Source organism: Zootoca vivipara, chromosome 3 (genome assembly GCF_963506605.1).
Source record: "Zootoca vivipara chromosome 3, rZooViv1.1, whole genome shotgun sequence".
Classification (NCBI taxonomy): domain Eukaryota; kingdom Metazoa; phylum Chordata; class Lepidosauria; order Squamata; family Lacertidae; genus Zootoca; species Zootoca vivipara.
In genome coordinates, this window is record NC_083278.1 from 71,142,214 (window position 1) to 71,160,240 (window position 18,027).

Consider the following 18,027-nt stretch of genomic DNA (forward strand, 5'->3'; position numbering starts at 1 on the left):
CATAGCTCAAAAAATTTGCACAAATATAGAAGAGGCGCTTGTGGTCACATGGTGGAAAAAGAAAGGAACGGATTTCTAGCAGTAACTATCTGAGAAACACACCCAGTGAAAGAAGTTGAAGAAAATGGAAAAAGTAAGGGCCAAAAAATCCTAAAAGAGAAAGAGAAAAAGAGGAGGCAAGCATTATGGAATGCAAAAATAGCTGTAGGCTGCAACATTTTGAACAAGCAAGGCAACAAGTAAGCCTGAGAACTGCAGCCACTTGATCCCTAGGGTAATATTTGATGGAAACTGGACATTCTCACCCAAACTGGATGGAACTGGACTTTGGGCTTTGCATATTGCAAAATCTGCACTGATTGCATAACAACCCAGAAATACATGAAACAAGGAGGGTGGGATAAACAGCATGTCAGAACAAGGGAGAGACTTGAGACGAGTATAAAGGCTTCGTGGGATTGGGAGGGAAAGTTTTGCTCAGTTTGGTCCACAGCTCAACCTAACTGGAGCTCCTCAGATTACAGAAGGTAAAAATCTGGGGTTAGGTAAGGGCTCCACACCTTTGGGACTCCCCCCCCCAAAAAGAAGCACCTTTGGCGATGCCTTTGCTAACCTTTAAATGACTAAAACAATTACATTATTTATTATTATTATTATTATTATTATTATTATTATTTAAAATGCTGAGGGTTGAGGGTCTTCTTTTTCAACACAAAAGATTCTTCTTTTAACCCAATCAACAATATTTGTCATAATTTGTCTTCTGGTCTTTGACCATAATAAAGATATTTACATTTACAACACAAAAGACAAAATTTAAATTTTTGTTTGTTTTATATGCTTTTAAAAAATAATAATAATATGATGGCTTTGGTTACTTTTTGCAAGCTGTCATAAAAACGCAACACCTATAACTCAAGTGTGTAAGCCAAAGTCTCTGCCTTCCTTTACAGGCACTCCACTTCCAGAGGAGAAAGAAGAAGAGACCTTTGAAAAAATGCCTTACGTTAGACAGAAGTTCATTGACATTCTGGAAAAAGCAATGGAAGATGGTGAAAAGATGACTCGAGAGGAGATGCTATTTACTTATGACGGAGTTGTGTACCCTACAGCTCTTTGCAGCCCAGAGCAGTTCAAAGCTCTTGAATCTTTTGACGCAAGAAGCGATGATGTGATTCTAGCAGGATACTGCAAATCTGGTGAGTGTGTGGACATCTTAATATTGGCTAAAGTCAAAGTGTTAGTAGAGACTGGAATGATAGTATGCAAAAAAACAAACAAACAAAATTTTCTTGAATAAATGGCAGTATAATATCATAATTTGCAAAGAGCTAAAGACAGGAAAAAATTATCGTTCTCAAAAACAACAGTTCTAATCCCCTGAATATTTTGGCTGCAGAACTGTGATGACAAATGGATATGCTACAAATGTAGACATTTTAATGTGGAGAGAGAGTTCAAATGAGATAAGCTGTTTTGATAGGACACTCGTCTTTATCTGATATAACCACCAAGGGATCCTGACTAGATGTAGGGAGGTCTAAATGTAAAACAAAAATATAATAAGATAAATGTATTTCTACTGTTTGACACAGTATATGCCTCTCGTCTAGTGAGCTTTGGAATCTGATGGGGAAACTGACATCTTGGTGCGACATTTCCTCTTTTTGCAGGCAGTTGATGGGATAAGGCTTAATATTAGTGTCACTCAGATTAGTTAGTTTTCTGCTGTTGCCTTCTGTCTTAATTTGTTCTTAAATTTGATTTCAGGCCTATTTTAAACAATATTTTAAAACTTTATCATCAAGGTTGCCTAGAGACTGCTCTGTCTTGGTAGACTAATGAAATAAACAGGAAGGTAAATAAATAGCTAGGTGACACTCACAAGAATATGTGAATAAGTCTCTCTGTTTATACACACACACACACCTTAAGTATGTCAGTGAAAATGCAGTGAAAATGCAGTCTTTAAAGATCTCATTTTTTCTTTGTTTCCTGGCAAAGCAATTTTGCTTTTTGAGGAGAGAAAACAATTATGATTAAAAAAATGGGAAAGAATGTCTTCTATCAGAGTTTCTTGAAAGTCACTAATCTTCTTGCTCATGAATTAATCAGTTCTCCAATTCCTATGCATTTGTTTGGCAGTCTGAAAAAAAGCATTTCATTCCCAGCTCTGTGTTTTCCTAGGTACCAACTGGGTTGGCCAAATAGTTACAGATTTAGTAGTCACATCTGCAAAGAAACACGAACCGGAGAAACTGAACGAAAAATTGCTACTTGCGGAATTTCCGTATCTTGAAATTGGAGATCTTGAAAAATATCAGGTTAGTGCTCTTTGTAATGAAACCAGGATTGCTCAGACATAATTTTATTGCCCATACACAATCCCCCCTCCCATTGTCACATTTGTCGCATTAGTTCCACTACTCTGGTAGAATAGTTCTTGAAGTTTAAAGTGGACCTTCCTAAGGAGACTTCTGGGCAAAGTTTTCCCTTATCATTTCCATGAAAAGTGCATCGACTCATTGCACTGTGTTATAAGAATTTTAAGGTCTTAGATATGTAATAAATGTCCATAAATGTACCAAGCAAACACGTACATAAATATACAAACTACAAGTCTGAAACCCCACAGAAAAAAGTTCTGAAACCATTTTGTCCCTCCCAAATTGACATCTTCAATTTGGGAGGGACATCATCTCTTCTCTGCAAGGTCAAAGGAAAATGGAAAAACCTCCCCACTGTCTTTTCGTTCACAAATCCTGTCTTAAGGGTATGTCTGTGTATGGATAGGGTGAGCCTGTGACCTGGATCAGGAACTACAGTAAGTATTTATCATTGAAAAAGACTGGTCAGGCTCCCCAGGTAATACAAGCAAGTGACCATTAACAGGTAACCTGCCAGACAGGAGATAAACAACGCATTCTGATTTCTGTTGTAGATACCGGTAAGGGCAGATTTTGTTGACAACAACTGACACCTGTGCAGCTAAGGACAAATTTTGGGGTGGGGAAAACTTACCCCTCCCAAGAAGCTTGTTTTTTTTTAAAAAAATATATATATTAAAAAAACCAGATGCCTTTTGAAGGGGCATGGCATTGGGGCCCCCAGCAGGAGGTTCCCCCTCCAAAAATGCCCCAGAATAGCATGCAGTTTTGGACATTCTGGGAGTCAAAATGGCAGCCACCAACTAGTGTCTTAGTGGTCGCTAAGGAGAGTTCCATTGCTGCCACTACTCTAGATGTGGCAGCAGGAACAACAACAACAACAAGTTTTAAAAGAAGCTGCCCAAGGGAAGGGCTCTCTCCAAATTTTCCAGCTCAGCTTCAATTTCTATGTTGAAGTTCTTGGAAGTGTTTTCAAGAGTCATGCACAAAGCTTGGATTGCTCAATCAGTTTTGCTGTTGGCAAATAGTAGAACTGGTTATTATTATTTTTAAGATGGCTTTTAAAAAAACGAATAATCTATTTTCCATTTCATGCCTATTTATTTGGCCTCTGGAAGAGGATGAACAGCTATCCCTCCAGGAGAGTGATTTTTACTCATCTCCGCCCTGATAAGCTTCCAAAATCCGTCTTCAAGAATAAAGCCAAAGTAAGTACTGTTATCACAAAAATATTTTAAGTGGTACATGTATGTAGATCAGCCTTGAACCAACACATAACTATAAGCAAATAAGTCAAGTGCTTTTCGCAGTTGTTAACTTACAGCTCAAACATCTAATAAGCTTTCTTTTTTTTTACCAGCAGCCAGGCTTGGAATAAATAACAAGCGACTGGAAGAACTTACCGGTAGAGGGTGCTTTTCTGACAAATTGGTACAGTAAAGCATGTAGAATAGCACTTGTAGAAAAATTCACTAATAAAATAACATTGGCACAAGGGTGAAGCATAAAGACTCTTTTGTAACTGATTGGTATAGGTTTATTATGCATATAGCTCAGATGAAAACAGAGGACACTCCTCACATTATGTAATCTTTTGGTTAACATAACTTTTTTATTGGTTTCTATACAAATGGTTGTCTAGAATAGGAACTTAACTCTGTTTTTTGCATGTATGCCTAGACTCCATCTTCTGGGTTAGGGAAGAGATATTTTACTATATGGGTGTATGATGCTGTTATATGTTCTAAGAATCCAATATACAAACAAGCACTTTAAAAAAAATAAACAAAATCGGATATAACAGAGCAGCATAGCTACAACTGCATCTACAATCCTGTTACTTGCAGCAGCCGGAGCAGAAGAGTGGTGTGGGAGAAAGTTCAAATTGTAATTTTGCTATGCCAAGTTCAAATTGTAATTTTGCTATGCCAGCTCCCAGGCTGGTGCAAGAAATAGATCCAGGCCTGTTGCCATCAACAATGGCCCATCAAAGCTGGTGAAATAAGTCCTGCCAGAACTGCAATGGGCTGGTTTATTGCTTTAATCCTGGTGCTGACATTCTACTCCATCCCTTGTTCCGCTTAAGTATAACGCAACAATTGTCTCACAGTGTGAGATTTGAAGGTGTGTTTTCTGGCCGCCTTTTGTGTAGCGTGACTTGGTCCAATTTGCACCGCATAGGAAATCCCATAGTAGCAACAGGACATGTTTGTACTTGATAATCAGTAGCTACAAGCAGCGGGAAAGAAGGTACCTTTTACCAGATAAAATGAATGTGGATGACAGCCAGTCCGGGGGTGGGTGGGGGTGAAAGCTTCTCGTCTAAAGAGGTTAGACAAATTCATGGAAGATGAAACGAGTCATGGCCACTAGTCATGATGGCTGGGAGAGCACTAGTTGCTGAGGAACGCAAGTGGGAATAATGTTGCACTCATGTCCTGTTTGTATTGTATTCAGACATCACAATGACTGCAATGGGTCTCACTCCATTGCAGTGATAATATGTGGTGCATTAATTGATTGCCAGGGTACTGCCAGAGGCTCCTGGCTGGTTGCCCAGGGAAGTATAAAGACAAGGAAAAGTTTCTTACCATCCTTTTTTATTTTAAACTTTACAGAGAGGCTATAGAACCCAACCTCTTGGATAATGGCGTTGTCCCGACTGAATCTCCACCCCCCCCGTCTCTCCCACTTCCTCATTCGTCATCACCATCACCTCCTCTATGGATGCCGCTAAGTGCCCTCTGTCTTTGAGATCTTTGCTCTCCTACTTTTAAAGCTTGCCAGGTTCTAGGAGATGGTGGGCCTGTAATGCTTTGTAGTGACAACGTGTCAGCCAGCTGCTGCTCTGGTTCTGCCTGCTCCTCCTCTCCAATTATTTCCCAACTTTTCCTCTCTTCTGCCTCTGAGCTGTGACCTCCCGCAAATCACTGTTGTAAAGCTATAGTTTCTTCCTCTTCCTCCTCCCTGGGAGGGTCAGGTTGGGGAGGCGGTTTCTACCACTCCTCCTCCTCAGTCCAGTCCCTGACATTGATTTATGAATAATATGGTATATTGTAGATACTGCAATTCTATCATCTCACACTTATCATTCTCATGTTTTCATTTTCTAGATATTGCTGCTGATTCGGAATCCAAAGGATGTCGCTGCATCTTTTTTCCATTTTTCGAACACTTTTGCTCCATATCCCCCTTATGATAAATTTGAAGCATACTTCCGAGCTTTAATGGAAGGACAAAGTAGACATTTCCTTTTCCTATCTATGTCAATTATAATAATAATAATAATAATGCATATACTATGAAAAATACAATGGTTTGTATCTAACAAAGTTGTTCGTGTGCCATCCTCCAAATCTGTTCTGGGGGATCCCCAACCCTCCCAAGCAGATTTGGGGAGTGTGGGGTATGTAGGAAGAGGAAAGGGAGAGGAAGTGCCATTGTGGCACAAGAGGAAGTCCTTGCACAAATTGTATGACTTTGTTGGATACAACCTAGTGATTTTATGTCTTCTCTAAAGTCATCCAATGTTGAATTTGAAGAGATTATATTGTAAAGCCTTTAAAAAAATTCATTGTGAACATTGATGTTTCTTCCTCAGCTTTATTGGGAAATAATTATTATATTAAGTGTGCCCACGAGGCTTACAATTTTAACTAACCATAGTTTACTGCTAAGTCTGAACCAGGACAAACTATAATTAATGTTAATTGTAGTTTATCTTAACAAAGCATCCTCTGACAGTGGATAATGATCCTAGCTTCATCCGATAAACCATAGTTAACACCAACCACAATTCCCTAATTGAACATAACAACAAATGGCATTTAGTTGAAAATGGAAGCAGATGTTTCCAATCTCCTTGCGAACTGAAGAGTAGTAGGAAGGGGAAACACATGAGTCAGAAACTCCTGTATGTAACACTGAACTATGGTGTTACAGGTACACCAGGCCTCACTTCTTAGGAAGTGGCAAACTTGCTGCTTAGATTGACTTGTACAGACAGTTCAGATTGAATGCCTCCTTGCGGAGTCCATCAGCTGGACAGTCCTAATTCCCATGCTCAAAAATCCTGATTTACTATACCGACATAAATTTGTTTTTTGAGATTCAGTTAAATGAGAACCATGGAGCACCAACGTTACCATATGGTGATTCCAGTGCTTCTCAGGCTTTTGATACTATTAAGGCCCAGGGTTTGGGGGTGAGAGTTGAAGCAAAAGGGAGGCACATTTCATTCCACATCAAAAAAAAAAATTTGTATTTTCATGATCAGTTTACAGATCATTGGGCAGGCATGCTCTTTGCAACTGAAGGAAATCCTGATTAATATTGCTTTCGAGCAGGGGCACCGTGAATATGGGGTATATGGGGCACAAAGGGCTTCAGCCCCCTCAATATTTTCAGGCAGGGCAATCTCGAGCAGGTCGGGCGCCCTGGTGCTGAGGGGCGGAGATTGCTCTGGCGCCCCCGCCCTCACAGGGTGCAGCATGGTTTCCGCGCGGCTTTGCCGCGCTGCGCCCCGCCTACCGGCCCGGCGCCCTGACACACCGCACTACCGGGAGTCTACCTAGAGCTGGCCCTGTTTTGAGGCCTGGGGCTCTCCCCTCCCAATATTGAGGGGGCCACCATCCCCTGCCTCCCATGGGACGGGAGTCTTGGAGGATGTTTTTGCCATTCCCGCTCCCCCCCATCGCATGTGATGTCATGCACGTGTGACTGCCCCCCCAATGTTGTGCCCAGCTTTGTGCGCCTGCTTCCTAGTGCCAAACTTCCATTTTGCCCAGTTTATCAGGACTTCTGGATAGGGACATACTGGGCAATGGTATTCTCTTGACCTTCTGGTGGCTGAGTCACCACTGCTGCTTACAGGTGAGAGTGGAGAAGGTCAAGGTTCCCAGTAAGCAGCAGCAACTCAGCTGGTGGGAGGTCAGGTAAGCACCAGCAACCCCACCACTACTGTCCATTACAGTCAGCCATTGTGAAGGCTACATCCCAGTGTAGAAGATTCCACCTAAACATTAGGAAGAACTTCCTAACAGTAAGAGCTGTTCGACAGTGGGATTTGTTGCCAAGGAGTGTGGTGGAGTCGCCTTCTTTGGAGGTCTTTAAGCAATGGCTTGACAGCCATCTGTCAGGAATGCTTTGATGGTGTTTCCTGCTTGGCAGGGGGTTGGACTGGATGACCCTTGTGGTCTCTTCCAACTCTATGATTCTATGATTCTCTCCCTCATGATGGTGTGCAGAACAATTCTGCATGGCACATTCCCAATTTGAGGGGCATAGAGTAAGTCTAACATGTAATCCTGTGCTTAGCCATGGTGTTTGCATAAAATGAAGATGTTATAAAGATTGTTATACAAATTCTATACTTATTCTTAACAGGAAGTTCAACCTTTTGCATGCATTGAACCATTGGGTTCAATGGGACTTACTACAAGATTATTGTGTATAAATCTTGCTCTCACTATTACTGTATGATCTAATTTTTGCCAGTGCCCTGGGGTTCCTATATTGAATATCTTTCCGTGTGGAACAAATTCATTGATAAAGAAAATGTCATGCCAATAACATATGAAGACCTGAAAGAGGTAAGGTTAATCATGTTCAGATATACCTCGTAGTTCAGGCAATTGTTCAGCTAAAACAGGGTTGCTATATTTCAAAAAGTGAAATATGTCAACCCTAGCAAAGTTGTTGAGCTTTTTTCCCTTTTCTTTTGGCCAAAGCTGTTAAAAGCTATTTTTGAGGAAATTAGCCAAAAACTACACTTCCCACATGGGCTGCCATATGTCTGGATTTTTCCTGACATTTAAGTGATTTCCACCCATTTTCGATGGCCGAATGTACAGTGGTACCTCGACTTACGAAGATACTCTGTTCCGAAGGCACCTTTGTAGGTCTAAAATTTCGGAAGTCGAAAAAGCGGCTTCCCCTTTAAAAAAACAAAACAAAACCGGAAACAGAAACATTCGCAAGTCGAGTAAACCGCATCTAAAACTTCGTAAGTCGAGGAAACCGCATCTAAAAGCGCTGTGTTTTCCTTCGGAGGCTCAAAAAAACCGTAAGCACAGGGCTGTTTTTGCCGCTTGTAACTCGAAAAAAACGGAAGTCGAGTACTTCGTAAGTCGAGGTACCACTGTACATTATTGAAGCCAAAAACTGCAGCACAAAATTCAGAGCAGTTCAAAAGCAGAAGGATAACAATGCTCCGAGCAGTGCACAAGTGTTTGCTTCCATAAGTGAAATAAGCAGAATCCTCAAATATCTCTTGCATGACCCCATTTCAGGTTGGAAGAGGCCCCTTTGAGCTGAGCCTAGCTCAACTGAACTGAGGTTCATACATGCAGAAGATGTTGCAGGCAGTGTTTTGCTATATAACTGGAGAACTTGCATTTGAGTCGCCACACCAGGCTATAAAGAACAAGAACGCCAGCAGGCACTTCTGTAATACAAAAGCATGAAAATACATAAATTGTATGTATGGGGAAAGGCCATTGTTTAGTGATAGAATGTCTGTTTTGCTTGCGGACGGCCCCCAGACTCTATCCCCAGAAACACCATTAGGTGAGCTTAGACAGTGTAGACAGTAATGAGCTAAGAACATAAGGCAAGCTCTATGGGACTAGGCCAATGGCCCATCTAGTCCAGCATTCCATTCTCACAGTAGCCAACCATGATTGTGGGAAAGCTGCAAGCAAGACCCAAGGACAAGAGCACTCTCCCCTCCTGTGATTCCTAGCAAATGGTGGAAGCTAGATGGATGAAGGGTCTGACTTCACAAGAACATGGCTTTGCATGCCCCTGTAATCAACATAGGTATACTGCAAATGGATGCGAGTGGCGCTGTGGTCTAAACCACTGATTGCTGATCAGAAGGTTGGCTGTTCGAATCCCCACAATGGGGTGAGCTCCCGTTGCTCAGTCCCAGCTCCTGCCAACCTAGCATATCGAAAGCACTCCAGAGCAACTAGATAAATAGGTGCCGCTCCAGCGGGAAGGTAAATGGCGTTTCCATGCGCTCTGGTTTCCGTCACAGTGTTCTGTTGCACCAGAAGCGGTTTAGTCATGCTGGCCACATGGCCCGGAAAGCTGTCTGTGGACAAACGGCCTGAAAGCGAGATGAGCGCCGCAACCCCATAGTTGCCTTTGACTGGACTTAACCATCCAGGGGTCCTTTACCTTTACCTTTACCTGTACCTTAAGGTAAAGGTAAAGGGACCCCTGACCATTAGGTCCAGTCGTGACCGACTCTGGGGTTGCGTGCTCATCTCGCATTATTGGCCGAGGGAGCCGGCGTATAGCTTCCAGGTCATGTGGCCAGCATGACAAAGCCGCTTCTGGCAAACCAGAGCAGCACATGGAAACGCCGTTTACCTTCCCGCTGTAGCGGTTCCTATTTATCTACTTGCATTTTGACGTGCTTTCGAACTGCTAGGTTGGCAGGAGCTGGGACCAAGCAACGGGAGCTCACCCCGTCACAGGGATTTGAACCGCCGACCTTCTGATCAGCAAGCCCTAGGCTCAGTGGTTTAACCACAGCGCCACCTGGGTCTCATTACCTGTACCTTAAATGGAAGTAAAGTGTGTTGCATTGAGACCTTTCCTAAGCAAGCCGGATTTATTTGTTGGATGTATGAATTTATATAAGTAAGTTTGATTAACTTGCGGTGCTTCATCAAACATCTGATCAGAGTATCACACACATTGCTTTCCCCTTTTCTCTTTGCAGAACACAGTTGCAGGAGCCAAAAAAATAGCTGAATTCTTTGAACTGAACCTAAGTGACGAAGACTGTCTTGGTGTTGCAGAAAGGAGCACTTTCAAAGCAATGAAAGGCAATTCCAAATCCACCCATGGAGGATTTGGTGATGTTCTTTTCCGTAAAGGTAAGTGCTATAAAGCAACCTACACTCTCTCAAATGTCCTCTCCCTATTGGAGGCCAAGATTGTGTCCACATTCTTCTGCCAGCTTTGGGAAAATCACCCAAGACTATGAATAAATAGCTTTTATGCATTGCATAAGAAAAAAAAAACAAGAAGATTTCAGGGGAAGCATCCCAAAATTCTTCAGGGGATCTGTATTTTATTTAGACTGCAGAAAAAGAGAGTGAAATGTCTAAAAAATAATAATTGAAAAAGTAACAAAATCCCAGCACCACAAAGGGTAGGAATTGTGTTACTCATCATTTATAATGTTTGACATTTTATTATGTTTTTATGTGTGTTGGAGGGCACCCAGAGAGGCTGGGGAGGCCCAGCCGGAAAGGCGGGGTAAAAATAATAAAATTATTTATTCACAAAAGTAATTAATATGCTTTAGTAGTTCCAGTAATGCTTTGGACTTACTAATGCTTACCTGCAACTGCAGGTCCAGTACCGAGGGCCTTCTGACGGCTCCCTCGTTGCGAGAAGCCAAGTTGCAGGGAACTAATCAGAGGGCCTTCTCGGTGGTGGCGCCTGCCCTGTGGAATGCCCTCCCATCAGATGTCAAAGAGGAAAACAGCTACCAGATTTTTAGAAGACATCTGAAGGCAGCCCTGTTTAGGGAGGCTTTTAATGTTTAATTATTTTATTTCATTTTTCTGTTGTAAGCCGCCCAGAGTGGCTGGGGAAACCCAGCCAGATGGGCGGGGTATAAATAATATATTTATTATTATTATTATTATTACTAAAATATGTGATTTCGGGACCACAAATAGAAAATCATGGTTGCTTGTGGAAGTATATACGGTATATATATACACACACACACACACAATTTTATATTCCCTTGTTTTCAGGTGGTGTAAGTGACTGGAAGACACTTTTCAGTCAAGAAAATAGTGAGGAAATGGACAGAATATTCAAAGAGAGATTAGCAGGGACCAAGGTGGGATCAAATATAAAATATGATGTCTATTGTAAATAATGAAGACTGAAGAACAGATGTAACTACTAGGAGTGGATTCATAAATGATCCGCTGAATTTCAAGGACAGCAAGAAATCCAGGTTTTTGGAATGAATTCATAAACATTATATCTATATGAAAGGGCAAGAGAAATTATATCAGCTTTTTGGGGGGGTGAAAGCTTTCAATATATACATATACTCCTCCTGTAATTAATCCTTATCAGATAGATGCCAGATTGTTATTTCAAAGATATAAGCTTTGTAAAATGATATATTTTATTTGATTAGTCTTTTGTCACTGTAGAAACACACTTTTTCCGTTTCACTAATTTTTCATCAGGTAGACTAGCCGGGTTATGCATTTTAGATTATTACACTAAACTGTCAAAGCAGATGTATTATCCAAATATGTTTATACTGGGAGTTGTGGCTCTGCTTGCATTGCTCACCAACCCCACCCCTAACCGCTTGCCAAACTCCCCGCCACCTTTTGCCAACCTCCACAAAACTAGACTTTGCCAACCCCTGGGCTAGCTTTGTAATGTGGGTGGGGCAATCTGCTTGCCAGTCACATGATGGCATTGCAGTATCACATGACTGACAGGTGAGTTGCCTCGAACCAAAAATGAGACAGGGCTGAAAAGTGGAAATGTACGGTAGTTGGATGGTATTGTGCAACAGCTAGGAAATTGGGGAGGCAGCAGGGGACGAAGAAGGGAGAGTGGTGGATAGGTGGTGAAAGAGCAGGAGTGGGGTGAGGAGTAATAATGGATGCTATTTATTTATTTTTGACTGATCAAGATGGCCCGAAACTGGAATGACCTATGGAACTGGCTGATTCATCTGGGAGACCCTGAGTCCAGGGGAAGGGGGGGGGGCTGAATTAGATTTAAGTGTTTAAATGTTATTATGATAATAGAAATAATATTTGAATGTATGGAAAATTTTGGGGTATAAATTTGAGGCTAAGGGGAGAAATAGAGGATAGATGGCTGGGAAAATAAATTTAGATTTGGATTAAGATGAATTATGGGTGGAAGATAGTCGATGCTTTTAAGAATAGAAATAGTTGTGAGATAATGAAAAAAAATTGTTAGAATGATTTACGATAATAAATGAAAATTGCTTAATTTGGAGTTAAAAATGGACCCAGTGTGAGGGGAATCGAGGAAGTCTACAATGTTAATTAAAATGTTAGAATTGCTATGTTTTTCTTTTTTATGTTTTCATTCTTTTTTTGTCTTTGTTTTTGTGAATTTGCAATCTTTGAAAATCAATAAAAAAAATTTGGGGGGGAGGGGGAGACAGGTGAATTGCCTCTCTCACACACACACCTGTCAAAATCCCAGCATCAGAAGTTGCAAGGGGGATTGCCTGTAAAGCCTGCCTTGCCCTGATCCTGTCAACCTTTTGCACGGGTCCTCTCACTGCTCCTTTACCCCGTTATAAAAAGGAGGAGGAGGAGGAGGAGAAGGAGGGAGGTAAACAGCTTAGACCTTCTCCTTTGTACCTCATGCCACCACAGCCAAGCAAGATGAAAAGTGAAAAGTGGGTGCAGCAAAAGTACCAGCATAGGAAGGAGGCCAGAAATGGCAGGCAGCCAGTCTGGAGATTGGTGGCAGCAGTCGTAGATTCCCAGGCCAGCTGACTCCTCCTCCTGGCCATCTCCCTACTTTCCATGCTGCTGCCAGAGTGACTCCACATCGTAATAATCCCAATAGGGCCAGAAGCAGCTGATCTCCAAACTGGCCCGGGAGGAGGAAGGTGGCCACTAGTGGTGCCTGCCAGCCTGGAGATGTGGATCTCAGACACAGGGACCTCAGGGCTGGCAGAGCTGGGATGCTGCTGCAGCCTGTTCTCACCCACTGCAGCTCACCTGGGCTGCCATCTCTCATTATGCTGTGGTTCACAGCACCCCCTGCCTGTGGCTAAGCAAACTGCAGCATGATGATACTCTTGCATTTTTATTAGAAAGCACAAAGAATCACAACGCTAACCAACACAAAATTAGGGGGGGGGAATGAAATTATATCCATTGTATTTTTATGGCCAGCTAATCTAATTGCCATCTGCTATTTTCCACCAACAATGGAAAAAAATATACATATTTGAAACAATTTGTATGGGTTGGCTTTACTTATACTAGTCTCACCCACCATAGCATAGATACTTAGCCTCCCAACATAATAATCTCTTTCTAATATGCATGTGTCTGTCCTCTAAGTAGCTTGTGATTTGCTCCTTTAAATTGCCTTAGCATTCCAAGGGTAAGGTTCAAAAGTACATGTTACAGCAATGTTGAAGAGGCAAAATAGTTCAGAGTTAGGGTTAGGGTTAGGGTCAGTGAGTCCATTGGAGGCAGTTTGTACTGTTTGTACCTTGTGTTGTGTTCTGCAGGGGCGGGGGTGGTATTGAGATATGAATTGAAAAAATAAATAGCTTAAATCATATGGTTTTGTCAGGAATAAGCCAGCTCCAAGCGAAGGTTTGCAGCCAACTGCAGAAACTAGCCAGGAACAGAGAGGCTAAGATGTTAGTCAGGCAGGGAAGAGCCAGCAGCTGCAGACTTCAGCTCTTCCTGACCTTGACAGAGAGGCTGATAAGGCAGTAGCTGAGAGCAGGCTAGAACACAGACAAAGCTCGCAGGAAGCACAAATAGGCGCGAATAGATTCAGAGACAGCCTCTCTCTGCAGCTGATCCACTAAGTCCAAAGATCTAGTTACAGGTAGGTAGCTGTGTTGGTCTGCAGTAGTTGAAACAAAATTTTAAAAATCCTTTGTATCTGAAGAAGTGTGCATGCACAAGAAAGCTCATACCGATAACAAACATAGTTGGTCTCTAAGGTGCTACTGGAAGGAATTTTTTTATTAAATCCAAAGAGTTGGCGAATGGGAGGGCTGCTAGATAGGAAGCAAAACAAGAGATGTAAGGGTTGTAAGTTCAATATCTTCTGTTGATGCCGGAAGCTTTGTCAGCTATCTGTTTGTTTTTGCAATACATTCTCCTTTCTAATTACCTATGCTTACTGTGTTATCAAGCTGGGAACCTGGACTCCTGACAGGAGTCATGTAGTGATTCTCAATGCTTTAAATCTCTGTCTTGTTCTTCTTGTACCATGACATCTGCTTTTCTGGATGCATTTGAAACTGACAAGTAAAACAAGGGACCACCGTCTGGATTTAATCCATACCCCTGTGCATATAAGGGAACTTGTTACATCCAAAATAGTCTGTATGTAGTGATATTGTCACAGGCACAGAGAGAGACTTTAAGAAGCAAAAACAAGCCTGTGGTGCGACTCTACAGACTATCTATCATCCATGGGTATAAGTTGAAAACCGGTTGATCAAGGGGAGTGAAAAAGACTGTGAACAGGAAAATCTGTGACCGGTAAAAAAACCCCAGCATCCTAAAGGAATGTAATCCCTATGAAGTAAAGTGACAACATTAGGGGTTGTGATGTCACTCTGGACATCACAACCCCTAATGTTGAAAGAACTACTCCAGGATCTTTCGTTTCACTTATTCATTTTATTTAATTAAAAATATTTATATACTGTTTTAGATCAGGGGTCAGCAAACTTTTTCGGCAGGGGGCCTGTCCACTGTCCCTCAGACCTTGTGGGGGGCTGGACTATATTTTGAAAAAAATATATGAATGAATTCCGATGCCCCACAAATAACCCAGAGATGCATTTTAAATAAAAGGACACATTCTACCCATGTAAAAACACCAGGCAGGCCCTACAAATAACAAAGAGATGCATTTTAAATAAAAGAATGCATTCTACTCATGTAAAAACATGCTGATTCCTGGATCATTCACGGGCCGGATTTAGAAGGCAATTGGGCCGCATCCGGCCCCCGGGCCTTAGTTTGGGGATCCCTGTTTTAGGTTTTAAAAAAATCAAAAGCAGTCCACAACAGAACATTGCAAAAGAATTGCAAAAGACAGCAGATCTATCTGAAAACAGTAAAACATATGCAAGCCAATCCATTAGTTCTGTGTGCAGGCAACATTACTGATCAGGGAATGCCTTTTTTTTAATTCCAAGCCTACAGTGCCTCTTAAACAATCACATTGTGCTTTTCAGATCATGTTTCATAGGCCCTGGGGCTCCAAATGTCAAAGGGTAGGGTTTGAGTTCCGGGAACACCAAGTTAAAGCATTTAAAGCAAAGCTTTTATGTAAGGGTGTGGTCCCAGAAGTTCACACCCTCCTAGTGTGTAAAAGTTTAAACAAAGCTAGTCAGACAAATAGATAGTTCTCTGGCCCCACCCTCACCGGCTTCTAGCATAATTAAGGCATGCTTTTATGTAAGGGTCTGGTCACAGCTGTTCGTATACTCCTAGTATGCCATAGTTTAAGAAAAACCCAGTGAAGGCAATCAGATAGCTCTGAAACAAGCTTGCTTATGAGTTGAAGGTCATCAATTGCCTTATTCTGTGCTACTCTTTGCACTGACTCATTGTTTACCCTCTTGTAAAATGCTCTCGGTACATATTGCCTCAGTTACCTGTGCTCACAGCAACACTTTGACCTGTTTCTACTACCCTCTAAGGGGAGAAAATGGTCATGTATTACTGTTTCCCAGCAATTGCTATTCTGAGTTATGCTGCCTCTCTTACTGGATATAATATACAGTGGCACCTTGGTTCTCGAACTAAATCCATTCCGGGAGTCCACTTGATGCCCGAAACCATTTGAAAACCAAGGTGCAGCTTCCGATTGGCTGCAGGAGCTTCCTGACATTTGGCTTCCAAAAAACATTCGCAAACCAAAACACTTACTTCTGGATTTGCGGCGTCCGGGAGCTGATTTGTTTGACAACTAAGCCGTTCAGGAACTAAGGTACCACTGTATTCATGACTAGTAGCCATACATGAAAGAAAGTGATCTTTCAAGAAACATGATCACAGGCCACAAAGCAGGGCTCAGCAACCTTTTTCAGCCATGGGCCGGTCACTGTCCCTCAGACCATGTGGTGGGCTGGACTATATTTGGGGGGGAGGAATGAACAAATTCCTATGCCCCACAAATAACCCAGAGATGCATTTGAAATAAAAAAAAACATTCTACTCATGTAAAAACACCAGGCAGGCCCCACAAATAACCCAGAGATGCATTTTAAATAAAAGCACACATTCGACTCATGTAAAAACACACTGATTCCCGGACCATCTGTGGGCTGGATTGAGAAGGCTATTGGGCCGCATCTGGCCCCCGGGCCTGAGGTTGCCTACTCCTGCCTTAAAGGGCCCTAACTCTTTATACTGGGTCCTTATTTATTTATTAAATTTGTATATCACCCTTCATCCAAAGATCACAGGGCAGTTTGCAACATAAAAATACAAATACAGGTATATGGACAAGGAGCCAGTCTACCTGACAATGGAGTGGTTTGATATGATCCAACTGCATTGTTGCAGTAAGTTATCTTGTGGCCCTATTTTGGATCAACGGCAAAATCTGGGCTATTTTTCTTTTTAAAGGCAGAATGACACACAGCAAAACATTGCAATAGCCTGAATGGGAGGTTTCCAGAGCATGGGTGACTATGACCCAACTATCTCCATCCAGGTATGGTTGCTGAAGTTGATAGAAAGAAACTGCAATGAGAATGCTGTACCAATAACTGACCCCAGACTGTTAACCTGATCCTTTAGAAGGAGTGCAACCTCTACGGAGAACTTGGGTCTAAGAGTAGCCTACTGAAAGCACCTTCATCTTATCTGGATCAAGTCTATTCACCCTTATCTAGCCCATTGCCATGCTCAAGCGTTGTTTCAGTACACCCACAGCCTCCCCTGCAGCTGGTGGAAAACAGAGGGAAAGCCAAGAGTAGCCCACATAATGGTGATACTGTACTTCCACCCACATCTCCAGATGGCCTCTCCTGGGTGTTCCCTGTAGATCAGGGGTGGGGAAACTCAGGCCCATAGGCCAAATGTGGCCTTCCATGTGGAAATTCCTCTGCAACTGGTATTTCTCCCTTCCCAAATAATCAAAATCCTAGCACTTATTAATTTCTAGGGGTTTTTTTTGGGGGGTGTCCCCCTAATCTATAACAGTATAATGGAAGAGGACACTCATTCTCACACACCCCTTAAATAAAGTAGGTTCAAACTGCTGAAATTTCATCATCATCATCATCCTGAGAAAAAAGCATCCTGAGAAAGAGGCAGGGGGAGGGGAAAGCGCTCCTCTTGCATTATCCAGAAAGTCGAGGGCAGGATTCATAGAATCATAGAATCATAGAATCATAGAATCATAGAGCTGGAAGAGACCACAAGGGCCATCCAGTCCAACCCCCTGCCAAGCAGGAAACACCATCAAAGCATTCCTGACAGATGGCTGTCAAGCCTCTGCTTGAAGACCTCCAAAGAAGGAGACTCCACCACACTCCTTGGCAGCAAATTCCACTGCCGAACAGCTCTTACTGTCAGGAAGTTCTTCCTAATGTTTAGGTGGAATTTTCTTTCTTGTAGTTTGAATCCGTTGCTCCGTGTCCGCTTCTCTGGAGCAGCAGAAAACAACCTTTCTCCCTCCTTTATATGACATCCTTTTATATATTTGAACATGGTTATCATATCACCCCTTAACCTTCTCTTCTCCAGGCTAAACATACCCAGCTCCCTAAGCCGTTCCTCATAAGGCATCGTTTCCAGGCCTTTGACCATTTTGGTTGCCCTCTTCTGGACACGTTCCAGCTTATCAGTATCCTTCTTGAACTGTGGTGCCCAGA

General features: G+C 42.3%; 1 protein-coding gene across 5 annotated transcripts; it reads left to right on the forward strand.

The window, feature by feature from the left end:
- The first annotated feature begins 400 nt into the window (after positions 1 to 400).
- On the forward strand, positions 401 to 17,773 carry LOC118081929 (sulfotransferase 6B1-like). Of its 5 annotated transcripts, none has more exons than XM_060272830.1 (8): positions 401 to 527; positions 954 to 1,199; positions 2,188 to 2,324; positions 3,506 to 3,595; positions 5,501 to 5,627; positions 7,884 to 7,978; positions 10,120 to 10,276; positions 16,775 to 17,773. In XM_060272830.1, exons 2-8 carry the CDS (start codon positions 998 to 1,000, stop codon positions 16,804 to 16,806), a joined length of 840 nt encoding a protein of 279 aa, XP_060128813.1. In that variant the 5' UTR covers positions 401 to 527; positions 954 to 997; the 3' UTR covers positions 16,807 to 17,773. The 5 variants fall into 5 exon arrangements, with proteins under 5 accessions (XP_060128813.1, XP_060128815.1, XP_060128810.1 ...); XM_060272832.1 differs by lacking the exon at positions 16,775 to 17,773 and adding an exon at positions 12,082 to 16,768; XM_060272827.1 differs by lacking the exon at positions 16,775 to 17,773 and adding an exon at positions 11,171 to 12,072.
- The last annotated feature ends 254 nt before the right edge of the window (positions 17,774 to 18,027 follow it).